The sequence below is a fragment of the Anolis carolinensis genome, chromosome 4 (assembly GCF_035594765.1).
Source record: "Anolis carolinensis isolate JA03-04 chromosome 4, rAnoCar3.1.pri, whole genome shotgun sequence".
NCBI classification, from domain to species: domain Eukaryota; kingdom Metazoa; phylum Chordata; class Lepidosauria; order Squamata; family Dactyloidae; genus Anolis; species Anolis carolinensis.
In genome coordinates, this window is record NC_085844.1 from 184515050 (window position 1) to 184538548 (window position 23499).

General features: G+C 41.4%; 1 protein-coding gene across 3 annotated transcripts; it reads left to right on the forward strand.

Moving 5' to 3' along the window:
• Positions 1–5448: 5448 nt before the first annotated feature.
• On the forward strand, positions 5449–22474 carry nasp (nuclear autoantigenic sperm protein). 3 transcript variants are annotated; one of them, XM_016993225.2, is made up of 15 exons: positions 5449–5606; positions 9150–9206; positions 9493–9603; positions 10575–10655; positions 12364–12467; positions 13103–14047; positions 15251–15336; positions 18215–18291; positions 18379–18452; positions 19195–19383; positions 19899–20065; positions 20718–20774; positions 20882–20953; positions 21720–21848; positions 22315–22474. In XM_016993225.2, the coding sequence occupies exons 2-15, from the start codon at positions 9157–9159 to the stop codon at positions 22357–22359; spliced, it is 2187 nt and encodes a 728-aa protein (XP_016848714.2). In that variant the 5' UTR covers positions 5449–5606; positions 9150–9156; the 3' UTR covers positions 22360–22474. The 3 variants fall into 3 exon arrangements, with proteins under 3 accessions (XP_016848714.2, XP_008107730.3, XP_016848715.2); XM_008109523.3 differs by having other exon boundaries at positions 5450–5606; positions 15245–15336; XM_016993226.2 differs by lacking the exon at positions 21720–21848 and having other exon boundaries at positions 5450–5606; positions 15245–15336.
• Positions 22475–23499: the final 1025 nt, after the last annotated feature.

Sequence of the window (23499 nt, forward strand, 5' to 3'; positions counted from 1 at the left end):
CCTCAGTTCATTTTTTCCGCCGCTCAGTCAACATTAGGAACCTTCAGCTCACTGTTCACTAACTTTTACTTTGGCTTTGACTCGGACCGGACTTAATTGTTTGTGCTTACTACACTCCAACCGATAGACCAGGAAAGGGCTTAACTTCTCTGTCTCAGGCTAGTGGATATGGCGTCTTTCTTTAAGAAATGTGGGGCCTGTGGGGGCAAGCTCCCTGAGGCGGATGGCCACTCTAAGTGCCTCTTGTGTTTGGGAGAGAGCCACAACCCGCAATCCTGCCAAGTGTGCTGAGGGTTTACCCCTCAGGCCAGGAAGAACGGAATCTAGATTAAAAGCTCTTTTATATGAGCAAGCTTTGGCCCCAGCGTCGGCAGAAACGGCAACTCCCGAGGTTGGGACAAGCCTCTTGGCAGAAGGAAGTAACCCATCAGACATGGCGGCCCTCACGCCGCCTGAGGAAAACCAAAATGGCACGGAAGAGGACGTGCCTATCCTTGAGAGAGGTAAAACAGCCTGTGCGGCAGCGCCTAGGACCAAAGAGGGCTGAAAGAAATCAAAACACAATCTTAGTCAACAATCTTCATGCGAGGGGGCGTGCTTCGGCATGGGATATCCAATCCATCCTTGGCCATATGGCCTCAACTACATCCCTTGTAGACTTTGCAAGGCTCAGAATGCAACCACTTCAGATATGGTTCTTAAGAGTGTTCGACCCATTCCTCCACAGCCAAAGGACCTCTCTAGAGCCCCCACCAGAGATCCTCAAGTCTCTTGCATGGTAGGCGAGACAATGCAACCTACGGGCCAGCCTTCCCTTCCATCCATCGGAGCCGTCTCGCGAGCTGACAACAGACGTGTCCCAGGATGGCTGGGGGGCACACCTGGAAGGCCTCACAGTCAACAGCAAATGGTCGAAACTGCAGCGCAACCTCCATATCAATGTTCTCAAGCTGCTAGCTGTAGAGAAGGCCCTTCATGCTTTCAGCAGTCTTCTCGAATGGAAGACAGTGCGAGTGATAACGGACAACACAACGGTCAAATACTACCTCAACAAGCAAGGAGGTACACACTTGGAGACCTTGCTGCTCCTCTCGTCGTGGATATGGGAATGGTGCATACGCAAACAAATGAAAATCGTAGCTGTTCACCTGCCCGGGAAAGACAATGTTCTCACGGACGCACTGAACAGGTCCTCCTCAACCACCCGCGAATGGCAGCTGAACATCAAAGACTTTTGCCTCCTAGCTCGCCACTGGGGTTGGCCAGCGATAGACCTCTTCGCATCCCCCCAAAACAGCCAGCGCACCAATTTCTGCGCAGGTCTCCGCCCGCATGCCACTCCAGGATGCCTGGGGGGTGCGTTCAGCTACACATGGACAGGGGATCTGCTATACGCGTTTCCCCCTCTTCCCCTAATTGGCAGGACAGTCACCAAAGTAATACTAGACAATTCCGACTGCATCCTAGTGACTCCCTGGTGGCCCCACCAACCTTGGTTCGCACCGCTTTGGAAGGCGGACAAGGGCAAATACCTTCAACTCAGGGCCTCACCAAACCTGTTGATGCTCCAGCAAGGTCGGGTCAACCACCCGGACATACAGACATTACACTTTACCGAGTGGAGGATCAGGCCTCGAGGAACCTCTCCTCCCCTGTGAGGGCAATCCTCCCGGCAGCTCAAAAATTTTCGACGAGGCGGGCGTACAAGTACAAGTGGGATAGGTTCAAGAAGTTCGTGGAACCCAAAGGACTGAACCCCGTCCCAGCCCCAACACCAGTTGTCCTGGACTTTTTAGTCCACCTGTCGAGGCTGGCCTCTCATTGGCCTCTCTGAAATGATATGTAGCTGCTTTGTCTTGGTATAGAAGAGGTCCTCTAGGGCAATCCTGTTTTCAGGATCCCCTGATTAAGCTTTTTTTAGGGGATTCAAGAACTTACATCCCCCAGTAATACCGCCGCCTCCAGCCTGGAGCCTAGAGTTGGTTCTGTCTCAGCTCTCAAAGCCACCATTTGAACCGATGGCCTCCTTGGACATCTGTTATCTCTCCTGGAAGACGGCTTTCCTTGTGGCTGTTACATCAGCAAGGAGGGCTAGTGAACTCTGTGCCCTTAGGGCGGACCCACCGTACCTCCGCTTCCACAATGATAAGGTTGTGCTGAGAACCAACGTCACTTTCTTGCCCAAGGTGGTGACTAGATTCCATATGTGTCAAGATATTACACTGCCAGCCTTCTTCCAGAATCCATCTTCACCCTTGGAAGTGGCATTGCACTCTCTAGATGTGAGACAGGCACTGGCATTTTATGTTCAGCGAACAGCAGAGTTTAGGAAGTCGACTCGTCTCTTCCTGAAGTATTGTCCGGACACGCTGGGTACCCCAGTCTCCTCCCAACGCCTGGCAGCTTGGGTGGTAGCGACCATCCGCCTGGCTTACAGGCTAGCAGGCCAAGACCCACCGTAATGCGTGACAGCTCACTCCACAAGAGCCTTAGCAGCATCACAGGCATTTCTCAAAGGAGTGCCTTTGGAGGACATATGTAGAGCAGCAACATGGTCCTCGTTGTTTACCTTTGCCTTGCATTACAAGCTGGACATCCAGGAGAAGACGGATGCAGCACTCAGGAGGGCCGTTCTCTTCTCATGCATGGCATGTCCCGCCACCTTCGGTGAGTAGCTTGTCAGTCTCCCATATGTGCGATTTCCACAGAAGCACCATGAAGAAGAAGATATAGTTGCTTACCTGTAACTGTGTTTCTTCGAGTGGTGTTCTGTGGAATTCGCACAACCCGTGCTCATGCCACGGTGCTTCAGCTGCTTCCTGGCGGCTGGGAACCGAGGCTAGCCCCGCCCACAGGGCTATATATATATTCTATTGGGGAGTGTGGGCGGGGCTTCCCCCAATTTTTTCAAATAGAGATTTCTAGAAGGTTCCGAAATTCTGCGCAGGCGCAGACGAATGTCCCATATGTGCGAATTCCACAGAACACCACTCGAAGAAACACAGTTACAGGTAAGAAATTATATCTTATTGGGTAATGGATGATCACTGGGAACAGAGATATTTTGTTTCTATTCAATGCTTTCAGCAGACAGTAGGCTTCTTTGAAATAACATGTTTGTTTTACTCACAACTTCATGTATTTAAATATACAGGTACATTTCTTGTCAGGTTAAGCTTTAAGGTGTTTCAGTTTGTATCTTTCATTTATAATCTTTAACAGTCCCTTTAAAATTATATTGTTCTGTTCAGCAATCTTTTATAACAATCTACTTCCAAAGAAACTCAGGCCTCAGCTGACTTCTAACTCCTAACATTGGCTTCTGCACTCTAACAGACTTCTGTACTCAAGCTCACTCAAGCATGGTTCAACTGACATTTCTAACTAATCCTTTTAAAACTGAACATTCTAAACCAGGGGTCCTTAAACTATGGCCTGCGGGCCACATGTGGCATGCTGAAAATGTTTATCCGGCCCGCCGGGTGTTTTTGCCGCCGTTGCCTGTCCTGTGGGTTTGTTCCCGTGGCGGCAGCTACTTCCTCCTCTGCTGAGGAAGGTGTGTGCGGTGCGAAGGAGAAGGAGGGAAAGGCACATGTCTTTTCCTCCTCCCTCGCCCCGCAGACATCTTTCCCGCCTCCTCCCTCACCTGGTGCGCGCCTTCCTCAGCAATGGAGGAGGGAGCTGCCGCTGCGGGGACAAACCTCGCCACTGCCGAGGAAAGTGCGCGGGGCAAGGGAGGAGGCAGGAAAGGTGCATGTGAGGTGAGGGAGGAGGGAAAGGTGTGCACCTCTTCCCCCTCCTCTCTTGCCCCACATGCACCTTCTATCTGTCGAGGATGCTTTGCTTGTGCTTTTTGTGCATGAAGGCAGAAGGGTATTGGACTAGATGGCCCAAGGGGTCTCTTTCAACCCTCTTTATTATTATTATTATTATTATCATTATTAATGACACAAAGACACAGCAAACGAGATATATATGCTGGATTTCGTATCACAAAATCACAAGTCGAACACTTCCCAAGTGTTTAGGGCTGCGTGATGTATTTTCGGATGATGCATGCAGATCCCAGTAAGGTGGCCTTTTGCAGTTGACAGAACGTAATTTTATCAATGTTTATTGTTTCCAAATGCTGGCTGAGATCTTTTGGCATGGCACCCAGTGTGCCGATCACCGGGACCACCGGGACCACCTGTACTGGTTTATGCCAGAGCCTTTGCAGTTCGATTTTGAGGTCCTGATAACGGCTGAGTTTTTTTGTCAATTTTGACTGTCACCTGGTATGGCGACATCAATAATTCAAACTTTTTTCTTTTCCACAACACTGAGGTCTGGTGTGTTGTGTTCCAAAACTTTGTCAGTCTGGATTTGAAAGTCCCAAAGTATTTTTGCGTGCTCATTTTCCATGACCTTTGAAGGTTTGTGATCCCACCAGTTATTTATTACTGGCAGGTGGTACTTGTGACATAAATTACCATTATTATCATTATCATCATTATTATTAACATTGAGGCTGGGTGGCCATCTGTCAGGGTGCTTTGATTTATGTCTTGGTGCACAAAAGCAGGAGGCGGTTGGACTAGATGGCCCAAGGGGTCTCTTCCAACCATCTTTATTATTTTTATTATGATTATTAACATTGAGGCCGTATTTGTTCCCGTTTTGTTTTTTTACTTCAAAATAAGATATGTGCCGTGTGCATAAGAATTTGTTCATAGTTTTTTAAAATAAAACTATCATCCGACCCTCCTAGGGTCTGAGGGAAAGTGAACTGGCCCCCTGTTTAAAAAGTTTGAGGACCTCTGCTCCAAACCGTCACTAAACCAGTCACATGGTCTGCAGCCCCTCCCACTCCCTCAAGTACATAGAGCTAAGAAAACTGCAAGTCTGCAAAGAAGACATACACTTCAGGAAATAAACCGACACATAAACAGAAACATCAAATAGAAGAGGCTTGAGAAGGTTGCAATCCAATAGTTAGGAATTGTTGGAATCCAAAATGCCTGGAGGGCCAAAGTTGGCCCATGCCTGGTATAGATAGCGAGGCAGACATTCACACTCAGATTGATGAGATAGAGCTGAGCTTTTGAGGTAAAATACTGTAAACTGAAATACAAAACCATGTTTTTTTTCAGTCACTCGCTGGATCACCACAGATTGGTGCTATTTATTTCACAGTCCCATTTCCACACACAGATTTGACCGTAGAAACTATGTTTCTACAAGGTGCTATGTCTGTGTGAGAGAGGAGGTTGGAAATGTTTACATCTATTTATTGGACTACGTTTCCCAGGATGCCCATCGCGCTCTCCTTGGTTACACGGCCCATACAGTCAAAGGTTTTTATGCTCTCGGAGTTGCAATCTGATTGGGCGATGGTGGAGTTGGGCGGCCGCGAGGCATGCCGGGAAGGGTAGTTCCAGGGTGCTGGGAGCGTGCCTCGCGCCGGCGGGGCGTGTCCTCAGGGGGCTATATAAGCATCCAGAGGGGCGTCGGGCTGCATTTGTCTGCCGAGTGTGGTCCCTTTTTCCTTGAGAATTTTTGTCGGCGGTCATTTTTGTCTGCCGAGGAGGCTCGAGCCAGGTTTTGTCCCTCTGTGGGAAAACGAGGTAAGAAAAAGGAAATGGGGTTCTTGACTTGGTTCGTGTAATGGGGGAAGGGAGAGGCATTTCTCCTCAGAGAGGCGTTTTTTTCTTTCCTCCCGGTTCAGCCTCAAGTAGGCTATTCTACTCTATTGTTGAATCCTTTCCCCTCGCCCTTAGTCTCTCTCCATTCCCTATCTCCAACCCCCCCCCCCCCGCCCCTCTTTGTGGTTTGGTACGTTCCACTTTCCCTAGGTATCGAGCGGGGGGGGGCGGTTCTCCTTCAAACCGAGGCGCCACGTGACCCCGCTCGCTCGAGCCTTTTAGGCGCCATGTTTAGCGGTCCCTCGGTCGGCGCGCGCGGAAAAGCGAGGGGAGGGGTCAAGGAAGGGATAGGGAGCGCAGTCACGTGGCAGAGGGGCTCGGCCAGTCAGGAGCAGCGGTTGGGATTTGGCGCCAAAAGGTGGCTCGGAGGGGGCGGGGCAAAGCGAGCCTATTGTTTGCTGAGGTCAGGCGACTCCCCCCCCCTTCCTCTCAGCGGACTTCCCAAGCTTCTTGGTTTCTAGAGTGAGCCTGGCTTTAATATGTTCTTAGTCACCCGAATATGTTTTAAGTAGCCTGGCTCTAGAAGTAACGTAGGGCTTAGTAAGATACGTGTCTATAAAGCAGGCATGGGTAGGCTTCAGTCCTCCAGGTATTTTGGACTTCAACTACAATTCCTAACACCTCCCAACAAAGGATTCCCCGAGGCAGTAAGCAGCCAGACCTTGAAGCTGAAAGGCTATTCAATGTTAATCAAGGTGTCCATTTGAAACATTCACGCCAGTCTCAAATAGACAAGAGTTCTTTCTCCCACCCTGAACATTCCACAGATAAATAAGTCCCACTGGACTAATTTCCAACAGACCACACAATCTGAGGATGCCTGCAATAGATGCAGATGAAACGTCAGGAAAGAATGCTTTCTGACACATGGCCATACATCCCAGAAAAACAGTAACTAAGCCGGTAGGCTGTTAGGAATTGTAGGAGTTGAAGTCTAAAACACCTGGAGGGCCGAAGTTTGCACATGCCTGATATAAAGTGTCTATATATCTAAGGCAGTGGTAATAATAATAATAACTTTATTCTTGTATCCCACCTCATCTCCCTTAAGGGACTTGGGCGGCTCACATGGGTACCAAGCTCAAAATTTAACAAGTACATTTTAAACATATAAAATCAGAGGCATATAAAATACAATAAAAACATACTATTAGCCTTCTAGGCGCAGTGAGCATAACCAGGACTGTTCAATATCTTGCAACCTCTGAGCTGGGCCAGAATAAAGTGCAATAGCTGGGTATAAGTGGAGGTGAAATGTGTTTTGGACTTCATCTCCCACAGTTCCTAACAGCTGGTAAGCTGGCTGTGGTTCTGGGAGTTGAAGTGCAAGACCTGGAGTCCAAAGTTTGGGAACCAGTGATCTAAAGGAATTAGCTCAGTTTCATTTTGAAAGCTAAACAGGGTCAGCCTTGGTTAGATCTTGGATGGGAGGTCACCAATGAATACCAGATACTATAGCCTATATTTCAGAGAAAGGAATTAGCAAAGTATCTCTTAGATTTTCCTTGCCTTTGGAAGTACATGGTCACCATTCTACAGGTGACTTGAAGGCACATTCACACACATGTACATGTCAGTGCATATATTTTATTGGTGTGTGTGTATACAAACACACTTGTATAAATACACAAACACACAGTCTCAGTTAACTGAAACTTTCAGGTAAGCAAAAAAAATATATATTATAGAATGATAGAGTTGGAAGAGACCTCATGTGCCATCCAGTCTAACCCTCTGCCAAGAAGCAGGAAAATAACATTCAAAGCACCCCTGACAGATGGCCATCCAGCCTCCGTTTAAAAGCCTCCAAAGAAGGAGCCTCCACCACACTTCCGGGGGGGGGGAGTGTTCCACTGCTGAATAGTGCTCACAGTTAAAAAGTTTTTCCTAATGTTCAGGTGGAATCTCCTTTCCTTTAGTTTGAAGCTGTTCCACATCCTAGTCTCCAGGGTAGCATAAAACAAGCTTTCTCCCTCCTCCCTATGACTTCCCCTCACATATTTGTACATTGCCATCATGTCTCATCTCAGCCTTCTCTTCTGCAGGCTAAACGTGCCCAACTATTTAAGCCGAAGAAATACTTTGAATTTCAAAACCCTGTTTTATAAGATTATAAAACTGTTACATTAAGTCCAGTTTGTCTTAATTCGCTTTCACGTACTGTATTTTCATATTCAGTCGATACAAAGCTTGTGGTATAATATGAGATACAATATTAGCTAGGTTTGTTTTTAATAGTAACTCTGAAGCAACCAGAAACTGCATTAATCTGGCACTTGGCAATCTCATTTAACTAAGTCACTTACACATATATATTAGCCCCACTAGAACTGCTGAATATATTCAACAGTTTGAGCAGAAAACTGGTACTACAGCTTCCTGCTCTACTAATGGAGAGGAGTGGGAGTTAAAAATGTATAGCTCCACAGGCAAAGCCTCAAAATACTGTCTTCATATTTTTCCTGGAGGCTGAAATTCCCGTTTCAGACTAAGAAGTAACTGGGAGTCAACTGTATGTGGCAGTTGTCTACACATGATCATTGTTACTCTTTTTTCCCTTATACCAAGTGGTGTGTTGGTAGTTGAAACTATGTTTTATATGTTTGAGTAGGGTTTCTAATGCTTGTGTAGAATTAAGGCCAGTCCATAATAAACATTACTCTTGGCATTTAGTGAACACCAAGGATTTAATGGACAATATGCATAGAATTTTATGAGTAGAGTAGCTCTCTTGGTGGAAATACAGTGTGCCCTCACTTATCATGGGGGTTACGTTCCAGGACCACCCGCAACAAGTGAAAATCCGTGAACTGCTTATTTAAGCAGTTACAATATACAGTACACTGGCAGAGAAAAATGGAAGCTAAATAATCTTTTTTTAAAATTTCCAACCCTTCCCTTCCTGCCCTTCTCTCCCTTTATGTCTCCCTTCTAAAACCCTTTGCACACTGCAAAAACCTGTGAAACAGCAAAAATGCAGCGATCAATGGTTACATTAATATTTATTGAAAACCCGTGAAACAGCGAGGGAGCGAAAAGTGAACTGCGAAGTAGTGAGGAACACTGTATATTGTGACAAGAGGGCTTCCATGATTTAGTAAATTACACTTGTATTCATACATAAAGTGAAATGGTGCTCACCTCATTTTCTGATTTTGAAAAACAGCAGACTGGCATTTGTAGAATCCAAAAGTTGTAGACACATTCCTTTGAATAATGCTGAAATTCTTATTTTATATTACAAATCTGAGCACATAATGCATTTTGGCTAGTGCACAGAGTATTGCATTGATGATTTTGTGCCTTCATATCAAAAGATAATGTAATTTGTGTACATGCAAAAGTTGATCGTATCAACAAGCCTGTAAATTATTTTCTATTTGAAATTGCTCCAGTACTTACTGCTATGGAGCTAACTGCTATCTGGTTGATCATGTATAAGCTGTTCTAATTTCACATCTTCAGTTTCAGAATGGCAGAAGAATCTGCTGCTCCATCCACCTCTGCTGACAAAACTGAGAGGTAAGATAACAATTGGATAAACATAGGAATAATGTATATATATTTTAAAAAGGTAGCATGACTGATGTAATAAAAGCAATATACATGATTGATTTCTGTTCTGTGAAAATATTGGTTCTATTTGATAGATTTACCGTAAGAATAGATCCTGAATATTGATGGTGATGCTAGCTTATGGCAGTAAACAGTGGCATGAGTGGGTGGTTAATTTGGCTGTTGCTCTTAAATTTGCACTCAGAATGGCTATAAAGTGGTCTGCTTAACAAACCTGTTTTCATATCTGCAGTATGAATGTGGATGGAGAAGCCAAGAAGCTACTTGGTTTGGGACAGAAAAACCTGGTAATGGGAGATATTCCAGCTGCTGTGAATGCATTCCAGGAAGCTGCGAGTTTGTTGTAAGTAATGAGATAAGATAATCTTCTATTACATTGTCACAGAGAACCAATATGCCTGGGTAAGCAGCATGGTGTCCATCATATTTGTCAGCCCCTGCTAGCATAAATTTTCCTTTTCCCAGGAATAGTAATTAAAGCCTCAAGAAGATAGTAGGGAAAATCTTGGCTAATGTTACTATGGTAGGATTTCAAGGTGACAATATGAGGGCCACAATAATTATGTCTTTGATTTTTTTACACACCAAAACAACACTTAGTTCTTGCTTACTGTTGCAGTGAGGTTTGGGGTGTGTTCTAAATAGATATTTGTATTGTATCTTATTAAATATAAGCACATCTTTGACATGTTTAGGATGGTAAAACAAAGCAGGAAGGTTGACAGAATGTTCAGGATGTGTACTAGATAACAGATGAGGATATCCCTTTCTATACTTCACCTTGTAGCCACAGGCTAATTCATATTCCATATGCCATCTTTTCCTGATAGTTCTATGCAGCTGGGTCTAGTTTAAGCAGAGATATCTGGTTCAGGCTAGAATCCAAAGTTGCTATTTGATCCCTGCCCTTTAGATCTCATGAATATCATTTAGTACTGAGCTGCTTAAGCTTTTTGACTCACGAACCCGTTTGACCCTAGAAATGTTACTGAACCCCAATAATGTAGAGGACGGGGAGGTGAGAGAGAAAGGAAGGCAGATAGACATGAGAGTAAAGGGAAAAAAGATAGAAGTGAGTGAAAGAAGAAGAAAGGCAACCCCAACATAGTTATGGCAACTCCGTTTAGGGTCCTGACCCATAGTTTACAAAGCTCTTCTGTAGTATACTATTTTATGTATTTCTTTCTATGGTAGAATGCTTCAGTATAAATATTTTTTTCATAGCCAGTTTTATAATTTAATGAAGCTTGACATTAATGGTGTTTAACAAAAGTTAGCCATAATATGAGAACCTAATCTGTAACTTTCTTGTAGGGGTAGGAAATACGGTGAAACAGCAGATGAGTGTGCTGAAGCTTTCTTTTTCTATGGGAAATCTCTTTTAGAATTGGCAAGGTAAGATTATATGTTCTGCTGTTGAGCAGCATCGTAGTTTGAACAGTATATGTAGAAGTCCCTCAAACCATGGGCAGACTAAGAAAGTATTAGTTACATTTAAGAAGTGATACTGTATAGTTTGAACATCTCTTATGTGCATTCCAAAGTAGTCCAAAATCTGAAATTGTCCACATGGATGGCTGAGATAGTGACGCTTTCTGATGGTTCAGTGTCAGGGTTGCCAGGTATCAAAGGTGAAAATAAGGGACAGGTGCAGGGAACTGTAAGTTGGAACTGGAAACATCCAAAGTTTGAGATGAAGCTTAAAGGGGGTGGCCACCTGGCACCTTCAGGGCTAAGCTCATTCAGAGGGTGCACGGCAAGTCTAGGCTGTGACCTCATCTCCAAAGGTATTCCGGCCCTTAAAGGGATCCCCAAATATTCTGCTGCTGCCACCACCACCTTTTCCATCATAAAGGTTGTGCATTTTCTTCTCTGGGAAAGGAGAGCCTGGCGGAAATACGGGACAATTGATGTCCCAAGAAAAACTAATGGGACGCAGGTCATTTCATTCAAATAAGAGACTGTCCCTTAAAATCCAGGATGCCTGGCAACCCTGTTCAGTTTACACAAACCTGGTTTTGTGTACAACATTAGTGAAAAAAAATAGAAATTTTCCTTCAGGCTATGTGTACAAGGAGTATATACAATATAAATAAATTTAATGTTTAAACTTTAGTACCATCTTCAAGATACCTCATTATGTTAGAATTTATTACAAATACAGGTATTCCAATATCCAAACCACTTTCAGGCATTTTGGATAAGGAATACTGACCCTCACTTCATTAACATTTTGTATGTGGGTGATGTAGAATTTTCAATGTTAAAGTTTGTGTTTTCATCTTTGAATAGGTTATACTTTGTTATTTAAATTGTAATTTTCATAGAGAAGACTTTAGGTGTTTTCCAGAAACTTAGTAGCCAATGTAGATTATGACAATCCAGTTCTTCTAACTGATGGGTTATAAATGTGGAGATACTAATCCTTCTTATCACTGCATTTGCACCAGCTCTTCTGGCAGGAGGGTTATCCAGCCTGGGTTAACCCCCATCTCTAGCTCCAGGTTTTAGAAGAAGTTCTGTCCTTATTTTTTGTCTGCCAGAATCAAGTTCCTCCCTTGCTACATAAAGGTGATAGACCTACTTATCAGATCCTCTTTAACAAATGACACTTGGTCCCCTTCTATACAGGCCTTATATCCCAGGATTTGATCCCAGATTTTCTGTTTATCCGAGATTATATGACAATGGACACTCACAATTCAGTTCAAAGCAGATAACCTGGGATCAGATCCTGGGATATAAGGACTGTGTATAAGGGACCTTGGTTTTCTGTTGGTGCACCTCCTTAAATATTGTTAGGCAATGGGATGGTATTTTCCTATTCAGGTCACAGTTTCTGGAGTGATCACATTTGCTGTTCTATCTCTCACAAAGTACTTGCTTTCTCCCCCCTCCCCCCAATATATTCTGATTCATATAAAATTGTCCAGCTGGGGTGAATACTTTAGTGGTTTGTTACTAGTGTATCAACTATGCTATATTGTAGCAGTCTTTCTTTCAACAATTTAGACCAGTATTTCTTTAAAATGTTCTACATGTAATTCTTTGTATCAGTATTCCTGAGCAATGGAGTGTAATGATCCTATCTGGTCTTTTCTAGAATGGAAAATGGAGTGCTAGGAAATGCCCTAGAAGGTGTTCAGGTGGAAGAAGAGGAAGAAAAAACAGAAGATGCAATTGTAGAAAGCACTGATAATATAGATGGTATGTAGAGCTGTCTTAAAATAATATAGAGATGCCAAGCTATGTTTTGAATATTGGGTCTGAGTTGTTTTTATTCACCATATAGCCTCTGTTTCTGGGGGGAAATAAATTGTATACTTAATTGTTTTAGGAAGAATTGGCTGTTTATAAACCTCAACTTTACAGGACAGATGTTCTGTGAATAAAGTGAGTAGAAAGTACAGAATTGATTAAACAGTTTAGCACAATATGATCCAATTTGCTTATGATGCCATAGCATCTAATCCAGCTACCTAAGTTTGATGGCATGAAGATTGTATTGTAACAATATATCATATTCACTTAAGTTAATGAATAATCTTTCCATATGCTTTGTACCTGAGTAGTTTCCTTTGTGAGCCAGTGTGATGTTTCATCTAGACAAAGCTTGGCATCTCTTGCTTGGCATATAGCTCATTGCTTAAGCGCAACTTCATGCAAGCTCCGAGTGTTATAGTGAGTCTCTTTATCAGGTTAAATATCTCAAGGATTTAATTTTAGATTGCTGTAAGTTGGTGGAAAGACATAATTGGGATTGAGGGTGGGATGTGAAGATCATGAATGCTTATCACTAAATTCGAAAGTTTGTTTCTGCTTGATCTTCCTTAAACATGTAGAAGAAGAAAGGGAGGAATTAAGAGAGCAGGTATATAATGCCATGGGGGAAAAGGATGAATCCGGAAGAACTGGTGAAGAGTCTGTGGTAAAAACTGAAGTGAAGATGCAGCCGAAAACCAAGAATGTAGAAATGGAAGACGCTAAGGAAGAAACATTAAATGAGACAGCTGTGGATGTAGATCATAATACCCTTGAGGAGAAAAAGGAAAAACAGGAGAAAACAGAAATGCAGGTAGAGGCAGTTCAAGAAAAGGAGGGGGGCAGTGGAGTATCTCCTGAGGATCCTCTTGAAGATAAAGCCAGGGATGAGAAACCAGTGGCTGAAGAAAGGGCAAGTAAAGAAAAAGAAGAGCTAGAGATGGCTGAAAAGGCTCTAGAAGATAACACTGTAAAGGGTACAATGGCTTTAGAAATGACATCTGGAGAAGCAAAGTCAGTAGTAAAAGAAATGCCAGAAGCAGCGGGAGAAGACACTGTAGAAAAACAAGTGACTGCAGAAGGGGAAGATAAAGCAGTTCTAGAGAAGACGGAAGGAAAACTGGTAACTTTGGTTCCTGAAAAACAGGCAGGCATAATGGAAAACAATGCAGTAGTAGAGGAATTAACAAAGGCTTCAGATGAGGCAATAGAAGGAAAGGAAATGGCCATAGCTGTTGAAAAAGTAGAATGTGAGATAGAGAAAGCAGAAGAACACCCAGCTAGAGCTAGTGATGAGAATGTGGAAACAATGGATCACGCAGAACAGGTGGTGGACTCCAAAGAGAAAGAAGAACTAAAGGAACCCTTGGCTTCAAAAGATGTATTGCTTTCCGTTCCAAGTGAAGAAATGACTCCTGGAGGGACCAATGACAAATGTGATGAAGTACAAACTGAAGAGAAAGTTGAAGTTGCTGCTAAGTTAGAAAAGGAAGATGAAAAGGATGAAGAGATGAGAGAGGGTGAAGGTAACGTGGACAGAAGATAACGGTGGATTACATTAGGAAGCTAACTCCTAGTAAAACTATAATCCATTCAGAATTCTCTCTGCTGTATGCTATGATTTAATCTAGCTGTGGCATAACTTTAAAGCTGTAAAGTGGCAGAATTTTTATTGATTAAAAGGTCAACTTGAAAAGCATAGCAAAACTGTTTAGTGGACAGTGATTAGCATGAGCATCAAACAGGCTAATAGAGAACCCTGAATGGATGTTTATTGCATGCCCTGGTGTTACAAGATTAACTCAGTACATTAAAAATGTAATTTGATTTTTTTCTCAGAGGATTGTCAACAGCAGGATCCACCAAATACAAGTAATACTTGGTTGTTGGCTCATGGATCTGTATAAATAGAACTTTAAGTTTGCTTTTGGGCTTATCACTAGATACTAATACAGGTACAGGCTTCATGGCTTCCATATCCTGCTTTGCTTGCTTCTGCTTTGCTATTCACCTCATAACATTTTGAAAGTTGCATCTACAAGTAGAAATTCTAAAGTTTAAAATGGCTGAAAACATAAATGATTAATCTAATAGAAATGTTTGCCATATTTAAAAGGATATGACTAGATGAAATCTGAGGTGGCAGGTTGATGTGTGACTTCTTAATTTCATAGTATGGTGCATTTCCTGTAGATGTTGTCTCATGGTCTTGCTTTAAAACAATTTGATGCTATAGTCATTCTTAAGAAGCAACAAATATTTAGAATGACATTCAAAGATACCTTTTCCTGTACATAGTAGTTTTTCCGAATGCTCTGTAGAATAGCTGTCTTGAGGGATCCCATTATCCATTAAAGTGTTCATCACCTTAATTATTCCTTTGTTCTTTTATAAATAATTTTAACATGCCAGGGCTATTCCAAGATTTCCTCTAAATAACTTGCTGAAGTGCGAGGAAGTCTTCAGCAAATAGTACCTCCCTCCAAAAAAGAATATCTTAAACTTTGGTCCTTTGATGAGATTACTCTTGAACCTCAAAAACATACCGTATATTGCAGTCTTTAGGCTAATCATACAAAAAATGACTAAACTCCAAAGGACTCAAGTTTAATGACTATATAATGGTGGCACAAGAATTTGCATGGACAGAATAGCAGAACATAATAAAGGGAATTTATAGACAGCGTACAGTTGGATACATATTAATAAGAAACTTATTGTAGAGACAGAAGGATCAGAAGAGGAAGACAAAGCTGAAGAGGATGATGACAAAGCTGAAGAGGATAAAGAAAATGACTCTACAGTTGAAGAAAAGGTGAAGTATACATTAAATGAGTGTCCAGAGTTGTGAAAGGGTTGTTAGAGCCTTTCAATCATAAAGTAAAGGATATCGCTGCACTGTAAAGCTGTTTTACAAAGTAGAATATAGAATGAATACTGAAAAGATTCTAGTTCCACCCTGACTGCTCAGGGTTATACTAGAATAAAGTAAAATTTTGGTATATGAGTGGCCTCTTTTTGGGGAAGGCACTGAAGGTTTAACTGAATCTTATCGGTAAAGTCATTGCTTCTGCTGTTAACTTTCTTTGTTCTTAGAAACTGATTTTAAGGACTGCTAAATTTTCCCAAAGTTTTATCTCAACCAATTCATTATTTGGGTCTACAGAATGAAATCCATAGCTTCTACAATTTCAATGGGCATTACTTCCAGAGATGCTAGGATTGTATCTTGAAGAAACTATTAGGAACTGCAGACCCTTTAGAATAAGAATTTGCTAATACCCTGGAAAGCTGGAAACACTATTTCTAAGTCAAGAAAGTCAGTTCTAACTCCCTAAGTGGAAAAACACTACCCTCAGCAGCCCTCCCTCTTCCCTTCATCTCTTATTTGTGTATAAATTCTCGGGTCTCTACAGCTTATCAGAATAACAATGTTTTTACTGGTATTCTTTCCCAGCCTTGATCCATCAGATGGAGGCAATTAACAGGTCATTGTGAAATGTCCTTTTGATGGCTTGGGTACCTCTTGGAACTTCCTTTGAAATTCAAGAGAGCCATGACAGACATACTTTAATTGTTGTGATGGATCTAGTCTCTGGGATGGCTCTTCAGTTCCAAATTCTTGGACTGTCACTCCCCTTGCCCCATTTCCATCCCCCCTCATGATCTGCCCCTGGATTTTGAGTACTTTGGCCTCAAGATAGTTCCTGTATGGGCTAGTTCAGTGCTTCTCAACCTGTGGGTCCCCAGATGTTTTGACCTTCAACTCCCAGAAATCCTAACAGCTCGTAAACTGGCTGGGATTTCTGGTAGCTGTAGGCCAAAACACCTGGGGACCCACAGGTTGAGAACCACTGGACTAGCAGATGTGTTCTTCTGTGCGGTCACTGTGGCAACTTGACCAGGCTATCAAACTGAATAGGAACAGGCTGACGTAACTGAAAAATGAGTATTGTAAAGCTATTTAGATGACACAAACCTTTCAACGATTTAGTCATTCACAGCTACCCAAAATCCTATTAAATTTTCCCCTTCCTTACTGACTTACCTCTATTACAACTTTTTCTTTTCCGTATCCACTTTTTCCCATCAGGTCTCTGATCAAGACAGGCCTGAGTTTTGTATCCTTTCTGCCCCAAAACCAACTCTTCACAGCATTATGTGAGGTGTGATTGTCTGGCATCAACTAGATTTACCCAACTCTTCTTTGCATTGTTATATTTAGACATGTAGTAAATACTACTGCTTCAAAACTACAGTAAAGTCTCACTTATCCAACATTCAATTATCCAACATTTTGGATTATCCAACGCAGTCTGCCTTTTAGTAGTCAAATTTTTGTAGTCAATGTTTTCAATACATTGTGATGTTTTGGTGCTAAATTTGTAAATACAGTAATTACAACATAACATTACTGCGTATTGAACTACTTTTTCTCTCAAATTTGTTGTATAACATGATGTTTTGGTGCTTAAATTGTAAAATCATAACCTAATTTGATGTTTAATAGGTTTTCATTAATCCCTCCTTATTATCCAACATATTCGCTTATCTAACGTTCTGCTGGCCTGTTTATGTTGGATAAGTGAGACTCTACTGTAGTTGCCCAGCCCTCACATATAGCAGTGGTTTTCAACTTGTGGGTCCACAGATAGTTTGGTTTTCAACTCCCACAAATCCTAACAGCTGGTAAATTAGCTGGGATTTTTGGGAGTTGGTACAATCCTATGTGCAAGGGCCAGGCAACTCTTTTTAAAGCAGTAATATATACTAAGGCCCTGAACATCATGAGGTGTTGACAGCCATAGAAACAACTAAAAGGTGGTGTTGTGTGTTTTCTGGACTGTATGGCCATGTTCCCGAAGCATTCTCTTCTGACATTTTGCCCACATCTATAGTAGTCATTCTCAGAGATTGTGAGGTATAGCTAAAGGGTGTGCTTTGTTCTCCATTATTATAAATTCTACTGAGAAGTAAATCCTTAATTCAAATAGGAATTTGCAACATGTTTCACTTGTGTGTCAGAATCCGTAACACTGGTGAGTTTTAACAGAGGAAGAAAAGGGCATTGCTAGAAGCATGTAAGTTCACATCAGTATAATGAAGAAGTGAATGACTACAGAAGAATTGTTAATTTTTAGTCACATTTTCACAGCAGATTGGCTGAAAATGTGACCAGTTGTTTTGGGATGGCTTCTTCCAGTTGAAAAAATGCATAGGTGTTGGAGAAAAGGGAGTTGAACTCTTCATCCAACACTGGTGCAGTGGATCAACTAACATATTAACACATTATGCACTTCCTGTCTGCTAACACAATTGGCATATCCATATTTACTCAAATGCAAGTAACTTCAGTTCAGTGAACCTTCTTCCCTAGTAAATATGCATATCATTGCCTTGGAGTGTGGCAGAGGCTCCTTTGGAGGCTTTTAGACAAACTAGATGATCATTTGTTAGGGGTGCTTTGTGCTTTTCCTGCATGGCAGGGGGGTGGACTAAATAGTCTGGGTTGTTCTATAGATTTCAATTGATATAATATGTGTAATAGTAATTTTTAACTTTATTGTTAGCTTTTTCTTGTTTTAATATTTTTGTAAGCTATGTTGTGTCAGATGCCAGAAGAAAGGTTGACTGTAAAATAAGTACCACATTTTCAACGCATTGCTTGATTATTTCAAATCACCTTGTTTCAGGAGAGTGAAGAAGATGAAGTTGGGAACTTGGAATTGGCCTGGGATATGTTGGAGTTGGCCAAAGTAATATACAAAAGGTGTGTCTTTGTAGTTTACAAAACAGTATTTTAACTAGCAAGTAAATGTATTACAACAAACCTGCTGACTCTGCTTTCTTGATATAGACAGGACACTAAAGAAGCTCAACTTCTTGCTGCTCAGGCTCACCTGAAACTAGGAGAAGTTAGCATTGAATCTGGTAACTATCTTAAAGATGCTCACATATGCCCCCGAATTATGTATTTTGAGTATAGTAGAAGTAGTTACACAAACTATTGCAATGTCCTATGTGTTTATTCTATTCTAAAATGTTGATATTTTATTCATTTTATCTTAATTATATTTAATCCCTTTTTTTGGTAATTAGTCAGCTTAGCAGTGGTAGTGTGTGTCATTTGGCTTCTCTTCATGCAATTCTCCCGTTGGCCAAAACATTGGCATTGTGCTCTCCAAAAGTCTCAAAAATAGGTTTAGTTTGCCAATTTTAGTCATGGAGGGTTTTTTCCCCGTAATTGGAAAAGAGTGCTGTTGTAGAAAGGTCTACCCAAGTCTCTTCAACCGGCAACCTCCAGGTGTTTGTGCTTCCAATTCCCAGGAGCCCTAGTCGGGTTGTAGAGGCCTAATCTATCCCCTGTAACATGAATCCCACCTAGTTGAAAATATCATAGTGACCAGTTGCATTTCAGAAAACATTGGCCAAATTGGAGGGCAATGCTCAAAAGGTGTGTATTTGTGTGTGTGGAGGGCTGCACTTCGGCCACCTATGAGCAAAATCTTTCCATAGATTGCATGTTGAACTTTGTTGTTGAACACTTGGAATAAACAGTAGGGCAAAGCTTATGACTATACAGATATATGCTTTTAGTTAATCCAGCTGGAATTACTGTGCAGTGTTGCTTCCTGGTGCAAATCCTTAATTGACTATCTGGTGTATTTTGCAGAAAACTATGTTCAAGCTATAGAAGAGTATCACTCTTGCCTGAATCTTCAACAGAAATATTTAGAGGCCCATGACCGCTTGCTTGCAGAAACTCACTATAATCTGGGATTGGCCTATCACTACAATGATCAGTATGATGAAGCAGTGCAGCAGTTCAGTCAATCAATGGATGTCATTGATAAAAGACTGGGTAAATGAAAATCCATATTATGTGGTTGCTTTAAATCTTTTATTATTTGTATGCTTTGTGTGCATGGGCCTTGCTTAGTAATAGAACCGGTTTTTATAACAATGAAATAATAATCCAGCCTAATGCAAAAGACATAATTCTTTTTTTCCAGTAGTTACGAGTACTATTGAGTACTAGATAGAATGGTATAAAAATCCACTTTGATTTCAGCAGTGAGGAGTGGAGGGTTTATTTTATTGCTGCTCTTGTTAAATGGATGGAATTTTTTGCTTATCTGTAAATCAGCTACTGATTTAGAAGCAAACCAGATTTATTTTTCATAAACCCTTTGCCAATATGTCTGAATTTTGAAGTCTCTAATAAGATTCTTCTGTCGTGTGTTTATAATAATAATGAGTTGAAGAGCTGGGAAAGCATTTGGTGTTCAGTGACAGTGCATTTTAAGTAATACTGCACAAATCAGAATTGTTGTGTCAGGTAGCACTGATGACTGCTAACTTGTTTCCTTTTTCTAGAAATGTTAACTGAAGGTCTAAAGGCAAAAGGGGAAGGATCCACTGAAGATGAGAGAGAAATTGAGGAACTCAAGGGACTGCTTCCAGAAATTAAAGAGAAGATTGAGGATTCAAAGGAGTCTCAGAAGAGTGCAAGAGTAGCTGAAATAGCTCTTAAAGCAAGTCTGGTGAGTTTTGGCTTTGCTCAAACAATCAGGGAGACTGCTATTATAGAAGGACAGGTTGCAAAATACCAAATCATTTTATGTCAACAGAGAAGATGGATACATTTCCCCCCTTTACTGTTGGAAGCAACTACATATCTTGATGTCTTCTGAAATGCTTATTGCTTAGTATTTGATCTGAGATGACCCATAAATAGCAAATTTTAGTATAAATTTAGTCTTTAAAACCAAGTTCACAAATGATGTGATTGTCAGAAAGCTTGGAGATAAAATACGATTGTGGATATCTTGAGAAGCTAGCTAGAAAAATCTGTTTTGGTTTCATCCTGCTGTCAGTAGCCAAACGTTTAGATACCATAAGACCAGCTTCCATGTTTGCTGCTCATGGCTACATGATGAAAAACTGTGTGTAAGAAGTGTGTAAATTACAGTAATTACACAGTTTTTAAAATTACCTGAATCAAATGCACGGCTTTTTGGGCTAGTTAGTATGCACATAAGAATTAAGTTGGTATAAAGTGCCCCCCCCCCCCCCTTTGCTGCAATGCTGCCAAAAAGGCATTGCAATGCTGCCGGAGAGACATTGACCCTTTAAGCTGCTGCTGCTGCTGACTTCCAGTAGTGACTAAAAAAATGTTGATATCTTTGTTTTCAGGTTGGTGGATCATCATCTAGCTTTTCACAGGGAACTGAAAGTGGTTTGGCTTCAACAGTAAGTGGTTCTTGGTAGAGAGCAATCTCTGTGGCACTCGAGTGCGAACAGTTTAAGGCCACTGTAATGTAGCCTTTCAATAATAATAACCTTTTTTTCTGTAATAGATCCCAGTGGGACAACAATCTGATGGAGCATCTCAGTGTATTACAGACATTTCTCATCTTGTTAGGAAAAAGGTATGTGTGTCCCACCAAACTAACAAATGTAGCGGTCACTGGCTTGCAATAGTTTGCCCCTTGATCAAAAGCTTAGCTAACCCCGCCTCTACACATTCTGCAGATCCCTGCATAAAATCCTTTCCACTGGGAGCCAATCAGTCTGGGAACCCATCTAGCTTATTTTTGATGCTTTTGTGCTGTGCAGCATCCACTTGACTCAATCTGGCTTAATTCCCACATCTTAATTGTGTGGATTCTGTAGGCACTTCAAAACTTGGCTCTGTTAAGGAGCTGCAAAATTGCCTGCAGTAGAGGTTTAGATTATGAAACTAACATACAAAGTCCATAGGAATTGACCTTTGCAGCCAAACAGCCAGTCTGAGATGGGTTCCCTTTATTTCAAGTGGAAATGGAGAATCATTTTAAAATAGTGAAAAGCCAGTCTGACACAAGCCATGTGTACAGTAGTACAGCTATGCAATCCATTCAGTAATATTCTCTTAACCAAATCTCTCCATATAGTTGAATCATGTTTAACTGGATTGTAGACTGGCTGCCCAGTGTTTGAATCCAGTCTTGGTGGTCATGTTTCAGCTCTTCAGAACTAAGTACAGCTAATTTTGTGTGCGTTTAAGGGGAACATATTTCAAACAGCAGAAGATGGCCAAGGAGAACCTATGTAGTTTGTAATCCACAGAACAGTTGAAAACTGCTCATTTGGCACTTGCTAGTGAAGTTGCATGTGAAATTGTACTTGGTGAAGAGTAAACAATTTTGTCTTCAGAGGAAACCAGAGGAAGAACCTCAACAGGGAGACAATGAAGCTAAGAAATCTAAACCAGAGTCGGCTGTCAATGGTGGTGATGCAGCCCCCAGTGGAAATGATGAGGTTGCAGAGAAAATGGAAGAGGAGGTGGGCAGTTGAGCCAGGAGTCTATGTATATGTTTACCTTCCCGGGCATGCAATTTCCTGCTTATTATTCATTGCCTTTTAGTCTTCACTCCAAGACTATTGGTACTTCCAAATTGGGAGTTTGCTCATCTCAGATTGCATGTTGGAGTTCATAGCTGAAAACAGAACAGCTAAGCTAGTTCTGTATATTTGTGAATAGCAGCACAAATTTCTTAAGGATGTTTTGAAAGGGCAACCTTGCTTCAATACTGTTTGTGCAGGAGTTGCATAATGCCCAAATTGCAGTAATTTAAATAGATTATTTAAGAATAATTTGGTTAATGGCTTCTGTCATGGTGCAGCCGTGCTTAGTTCTTAAGTGACCAGTCTGCTAATCAGTGCTTAATCCTTTAAAGTTGTTGCATGAATTACAGTAACTTCTGAAAAATGGGTGTATGCTTAACTCCTTTTCTCTTCCTCTTTGCAGACAGAGGGAAGGCCACAAGTTGAAACTGTTCAAAGCTCTGTATGATAGTTCTTTTATCCCTGACACTCCTCCCTCCCAAGGACCGTGGGTTTTGTATATAATGTATTTTTTTCACTTTTGGCAGTTTTTTCTATTCAATAAAGATTGTACCAAACATTAACACTTTGCCTTTGATAAAATGCAGCAAAATTAATGCTTAAACCAATTGTCTCAGATCATCAAACTTAAAAAGATGTTGTACTTGTTTTTAGTCAGTCTATGCCAACAGTGTAGCAGGACAGTTTTTAAAGATGCTGTTTGATTAAATTCAGATACCACAACTACAGTATAGATAGAAAGAAACTAAGCAAGACTTTCTCAGAAAAAAATGCTACAGTTGGCATGCTGCTCACTACTGAAGAGGCCGCTAGCTTGAGAAATTTGCACAGGTTTTTAAAGCCATGCAATGATAAGTGGCACGGTTTTTTACAAACTGAGTCACAGACAGTATGTGCTATTTCCTTGCACATGTGTTGTATATACTAGGGTTCTTCAAAAAGTTACTGCACTTTATCAAGAATTTCAAGTGCAAGCTACATCACTTTTCTACATAGTCACTTTCCTCTGCAATGCATATGTCTCAGCATTATCGCCATCAACAAAAAAATGTTTTTGGTTGAGAGTATAGCCACGGATGCACTGATGCAAATTGATTACAGGGTTCTTTGTTCATTCTTTGTGGGTCGTAGCAATATCTGGATGTCCGGAGCGCTTTGCATCCATAACACTAGTATGGCCATTTTCAAATATTTCAATCCATTTGGATGACTCTACAACAGAGAACATTATCCTCATACTGAGTACACATGTGGATATGAATTTGTGCTCCCATCACACCTCTTGCCCACAAAAAGCATATGACAATGCTGTTCCTCTTTGGTGCAATTTATAAATTTCATAGCCATCTTCACCACAGCGTTCAAACTTTTGCACTTCAAGATCAACCAACTTCCCAGACAGACCTGTCAATTGACTGTCAGACACAACCAATTATTGCTACTACTGCCCTCGCCATTTTCAACAAAAATATGAAAGTGCAGAAACTTTGAAGACCCCCCTCATACATCAATGTTTAATCAGCCCTGCACATTGTTAGCTATAATTATTGCAGACATTTAGTTGCTAAAATAAGGATTGAGATGGAAA